Source organism: Abrus precatorius, unplaced genomic scaffold (assembly GCF_003935025.1).
Source record: "Abrus precatorius isolate BTA unplaced genomic scaffold, Abrus_2018 Scaffold8, whole genome shotgun sequence".
NCBI lineage: Eukaryota > Viridiplantae > Streptophyta > Magnoliopsida > Fabales > Fabaceae > Abrus > Abrus precatorius.
The window spans coordinates 36,857,031-36,863,030 of NW_020874428.1; the positions used below are offsets into that span (position 1 = coordinate 36,857,031).

Sequence of the window (6,000 nt, forward strand, 5' to 3'; positions counted from 1 at the left end):
ATACAATTAAGCCAAACCTTTTTAACTGTATTTCTACTATAAGAGCATTTATATTAAAAATTATTATAATTTAGAAGGTCTTGTTAATCAATGTCTTAATAACTTTTCCAAAAAAAATCAATGTCTAAATAACACGTGTATTAAAAATATCAAGCTGAATGTATTGTTACATTTTTTAATTAAAAAATAGTTTTCAATAGTGGGTACAAATTAACATATTTCTAATTTAAATATGTTTGTAATATCTAAAAATATAATTAAAAATAATTTTAATCTTATAAAAAATGTTAGTTTTAGTTTTTAGAAAATTTAAAATTTAATTTACATACACTTTGTAGTCTCTTTTGGTAGCTACTTAATGATCAACCTATCCGCACGGCGGAGAAGCACTAAAAGCGTACCAAAGGGGCATAAAAGCGTGAACAAGCCTTGACCCCAGTAGTGATCTTCTTAATGAATATACGAGCATTTTGTTAGCTATTTATAGAGTAACAACTAATTAAAACGTGCGTAACCATGCATACCCAAGAACTAAACTACTAAACCAACCAATCAGTGATATAATGTTGTGGTATAATACCAAAGAAAACCCAAATTGGTTGTGTTATAGGGTGAACTTGTATTGAAGTCAGGCATCATTTTGTAATATTCAGAGGATCAGGACAAAAAACAGCACGTAATTAAAAGTGAAAATGAACCACACATAGCCACAGAAGTAATAAATATGAGCTAAAAAGTCTCACATTCTATTGAGAAGTTGAGAAATATACAAGTGGGACAAGACTTATAACCAAATGTCTTACGTTTGTATGATTTGCTCATAATCTATTGAAAGAGATGTGTTTTAGCTACCTGGTATACCCAACAACTCAGAGGTCGTAAAAGCCAACCATTGTACTCAATGTCTGGATCTTCCCTTTCTCCCACCCCCACCCCCACCCTTTCCTCCACGATGATGCTTTACAACCCCCAATGCCCTGTTCACATCATGTTTCACTTGCATCTCTTCTGGCAAGGGAAGTATATGATCAACACATTTACGGAAGCTAAAATCATCAACAGATTCATCCTCCCTTATGAGGAAGAAGCAGCTACTTTTCCACACTGGATGCTTCCGAACTTGAAAAGCATGGATTCCTCCTCCAACCTTTATATCAGCCTCCATATGACCGTTCTTAAGCAATTCCAGTAACATCACATGTTCATACTGCCACATAAAGACACATTACTGAGGCAACGTACTAAAATTCGACTCATTTAAAACCTAAGTTACACATTAGTTGACAATGAATGCAGTTCAATCTTGACATACAGATATAAGTGATATTCAAATTTCATATCACATTTTGATGTCACAGTAAACCATTAAATATATATTGCATTAAAATATATCAAAATGTTCAATGAATCCTTCGGCTATTAAAATCAGTTCATAGTAACTAGCCAATTAATTTTAAAAATAGATGTTTTTATAATCCGAGAAAAATAGATAGCTAGATTAAAGACAGTATAAGCTTGGAAAACCTTGTTAAGATTGAGATAAGGAGGCCAAACATGAAGGAGATTGTAGAAGTAATCGAACATTTCCACGGAAGAGGCGAAGCTTTTGAAACCCAAATTCACGGGACCTGATGGTTTCTTCTCTTCCACTTTCTGCTTCTTCGACACGCACGCTTCTTCCTCACCCTCATCCTCTCTAGTCCTCTTCTCGTTCCACTCGCCGCCGGGGACCTGAGCGGTTTCACCGTTCTCCACGACCATGTGTGCGGCAGTTTCCGGTTCAGTGGCTTCCCCCTGGCTTTGTGACGGTTTTTGTTCAAATTTTAATTTGGGAGCGCCAGGGTTGCCCTAACTTTTATTCACGGACCAACCAATTGGGCCTTCACTATTTTTGTTCACCAACTCATTCAACAAAGTCCATGGACCTAAATTTTACTTGGGTCCATGGTGGAAGTAAAGATGGGAATATTTTGTTTACATGAAAAAAAAATAATTCTCAAAGGCATGGATATCTAGGATTTACAATTCTTCATTAAAATCTAAAATTACTATTTTCTAATTAATTTTTATTTATTTTTTGTTAGTTAAAAGCATAAAACTATCTCGTTCTACAATTAATACGTTATTTTACATGTTTTAGCACTGCGCATGGATCAAACTTTAAGGAAGAAAATAGTAAAGTATTAAGAGTTTTTTTTTTATTTAAAAAAAACTCTTTTTAAATATGAAACAAACATACTCTAATATTTAATAATCAATAGAGTAAAATTTGAGTTAAGTCGAGTCTGTTCATTTGCGTGTCTATAATTTATAAAGAATTTTATTTGTTATGAATTTTTTTTAAGAAAAACAAAAATATAAAAATTATGGGGACAGTATATGATCCTTTCCTATTTTGCTTGTGCAAAAAGGTTTCTATCATGAATTTCTTCTGAATGATTGCTTATCTTTTTCCATCTTCCCTATATTCATACATTTTTCGTTTATAAGCTAACATGTTGGTATTAGATATCGATGTCTGCTACGGACATCATGAGGTCTCAAATCAGCTGAAGGAAATTAAGTAATATTATGATATTTTCCATCTTTTAAGAAATTATTTGTAGCTGCAACTATTGCCAAGTCCTTAAGAAGTTCACAATGACATACTTGATATCTCACTATAGCAGTTGCTTCTGTTGAATTTTCTTTTCTCGTTTCTTGTTTCTGTATGGTAATATAATTTTTCCTCACTTATTCATGAACTAAAATTTATGCTCTGCATTTATCTTCATCTGATACCCTTTTGGAGTTGTTTCACTATCATATCACTTGATAGTGCGTACTCTGTTTCTTTGCAACAAGTCCCTAGGCTGAACTTCAACTCTATTCCTCTCTATCATACTTTGAGACTATCCATACATGCCCATTAGGCAATTGACATCTGTACAGACGAAGGTCCATCTTCTTTGGTGTTGCACTTCATGTAGTGTTTAGCCCTTCCTTAACATTTAAGATATTTATTCAGGAATAGGTACAAACTGGGTACTGTGAAAGATCTTTACCCTTTTGTTGATCGGTCATTGTAGTCAATGTTGGTGTGATAGGAGACAACAATGGGGACAAAGACCACTATTAACAAATTGTTATAACATTAATTGGTGATTTTTTTTCTTAGCAATTTGAGCTTGCTTTTTCCTACTTTGTGTATTCATTTTTGTTTATTTACTTATTATGGCTCTATGCATCTAGATCTAAGCTCAGGGGACCACGTGTCTATTACATTGTCTTCAAGACTAGACAGAAAGTTTTGTTTTGTTTGCAAATAAGGGTATGTTAGGAGATGGATTTATGATGGGAAAGGAAGGGAAGGGTAAATTCTTTATTTATAATAAACATTCTTTACCTTCATAATTTTTAAAAATAAAATAAATAAAATAATAGTAATATAAATTTACTGTGTTAAAACTCAAGTCTCAAGGATACCTTTGGTTTTGGTCATGTGTGATTTTCTAATTGGTTTCTTAAAATAGAAATGCTGGTTTTGGCCTTAGTGTCAGGATAGGGATATGATAATTGATTAAATAATTGACTTGCTGTGGAAAACGAACCGTAGTGAATAAAGATTAGCATATGCTAGTTTATAAGGTGGAATCATTTTGAACTTATTTTGATCGTATAGTAATTATTTTACCAATGATGACTCTGAAAAGCTGTTACTGATGGCGAAGGATTATGTTGAAAAGCAACAGTTCATTTATTTCTTTTTCTTTTTTTTTTTTCCTTAAACAATGGTCAGATATATATTTTCTTTTTACTTTAACACATAGCTCTAAAGTGGTGGGTCAGAAACAGTATGTAAGTAATTGACCATGTTCTTAGAACAAGATCTGTACCTTGTCCTTCTCAATCCCCCTTCTCTTAAAATGATGAAAACATATGAATTACCTGTTTATTGGAACCATAAATTTATAAAATACAAAAAGAAAAGAAAGGTGCAAACTAAGAGGGTGCATGTAATTTTTGGGTGAAACAAAATTACATGATTTTGATCACTCACCGTGTGACACACGTTACCTTTTTATTTATAAATTATAAAATTTATTAACATGACACAATATGAGTTGTTTAAATTACAAAATCTCTTAACATTTAATAATTTTTCAAGCGGGTACAAGTTAAAAGAGTGTTGGGTTTGGTCATCATGAATTAGCGAGAAAAATAAAGTTAGAATGAATGGCCATATTTGGAAGTTAACAAACGTTTTCTTTAAACTTTGAATGGAGGTTTTTGGGCTAAGCAATCCAATCCAAAGAGAGGTAAGAAAAGCATAAAGGAATTCCATTAAGCACAAGAAACCGAGACTGCAATTTTTGTTGCATGGAGTGAAGAGCTTGGAATTCTAAAGATAGTTGGCATAAAGAAAGTGCTCGGAACATACAAGACAGTTATTGGTTGGTTTGTTTTTTTCGGAGTGGTTCTTATTCCCCACCTTCTCCCAAAACTCTACTTTTAATGCCTTTCTTGTCTCTGTTGCATTACCATTCTGAACGATCACTCAACTTAACCCTTTTATTTCTATTTCTGGTAGAGTAGTTCGGTTCACAGCTCTTACATAACTAAAACAATTCTACTAATTTTCCCAATTTACCTTTCAAAATCAGAGAATAAGAGAGACATTGTGATGATCAAGAAGTTTTAATTTTTGGATAACCCCTAAACAAGTAACGTACATTTGTTAAAAATTTTAAAATAAAACTTTTATAGAAAAGTGTTGACAAGCCACTCACTGTAATTTTTATAAATATTTTAGTTATTAATTTTGTAATCAGTATTTTAGTAAGACTTTTTTTTTTTGGAATTTAAAACCAAAATCACTTCGATGTTCATTGTTTTAGGGCATTATATTAAGATAAAACTTAAATATAATACAATAGATATTTTTAGTTTTACTAAAATAATAATTTCACCTTAATAATTTATTCCAAACTTTGCTTACAACCTTCATTGCATGCACTGTTAAGATGAAACTCCAATTAAAATTGAATGTCATCCATTATTTTGATATAAACATCTCACAAAAATTCCAGCGGTTTTTTGTTTAAGAATTTGTTTATATTTTATTTTTATTCATAGTTAGATAATATACTTATTTTATTTCTTATAATGGTAAATTTTTATAATTATTAACAAAAAATTTAAAAAAAAGTTCTGAAATTAAGAAATATAAGCATAATTTATTTTAAAATAGATTGTTTCAAACATGCTATGAGTTTTCTCCCAGCAAAATAAACCTAGAAGGCTGCTAGTTCAGTTAAGCAATATGCATCGAATCTTTGGGGGTTTGTCTTCAAGGTACGATACAAGGACATGTCAGCAAATTCAGCTGACGTGGCAGATTGATAAAGAGTTCAAGACAGAGAGTTTGGTCTTTGTTTGGTAAAAAAGAGCATGACAAATGATAGGAATGTAGGGAAACTGAATGAAAAGATACTTGGCTTCCCAAGGATGTTCTTCCAAGTAACTTTTATTCAAAACTTGTCAGTGTCTTCTAAAACACCCTTATATATTTCCCTTGTTTCTATACCATGCTTATGATTCAGCTCAATCTTAAACTTCCTTAGCTTCTCATGCTTTATGCTTTTAGTCTTTCAAGTCCCTTAGAACATATCCTTCAGTAATGAGTAACAAGAAGTAGAAGAGTAGCAGCACCAGCACACTACCCATCTCATTATTTTTGCTTCAAACACAGAAGCTTCCGTTATTCCACATTTCCCATAGCAGAAGAAAAAAGGAACATGAGTCTCTTGACTTTTAGAAGCTTCCTTGTTTTAGTTTGTGTTGGGATTTTAGCTTCTCAACCATTCAAGGTTTCTGGCCTGAAAAGCAAAGATCTTGCTCTAAGATTGGACCAGGGACTATTGCCATTTGTTAGAAGCTTTCGTGTCCTAACTGCTGTTGCAATGGTGGATTTGCAATCGAAGTCAATGGTGGAGTTGGCACCTGCACCTTCAAGGACGT

The 6,000-nt window shown here is 32.4% G+C and overlaps 1 protein-coding gene across 1 annotated transcript; it reads right to left on the bottom strand.

Annotated features, from left to right (window-relative positions):
* Positions 1-898: 898 nt before the first annotated feature.
* Positions 899-1,809, bottom strand: LOC113874813 (protein EMBRYO DEFECTIVE 514). Its single transcript, XM_027513024.1, has 2 exons — positions 1,525-1,809; positions 899-1,207 (listed from the first exon to the last, which is right to left on the bottom strand). Exons 1-2 carry the CDS (start codon positions 1,759-1,761, stop codon positions 899-901), a joined length of 546 nt encoding a protein of 181 aa, XP_027368825.1. The 5' UTR covers positions 1,762-1,809.
* Between the last annotated feature and the right edge of the window lie 4,191 nt (positions 1,810-6,000).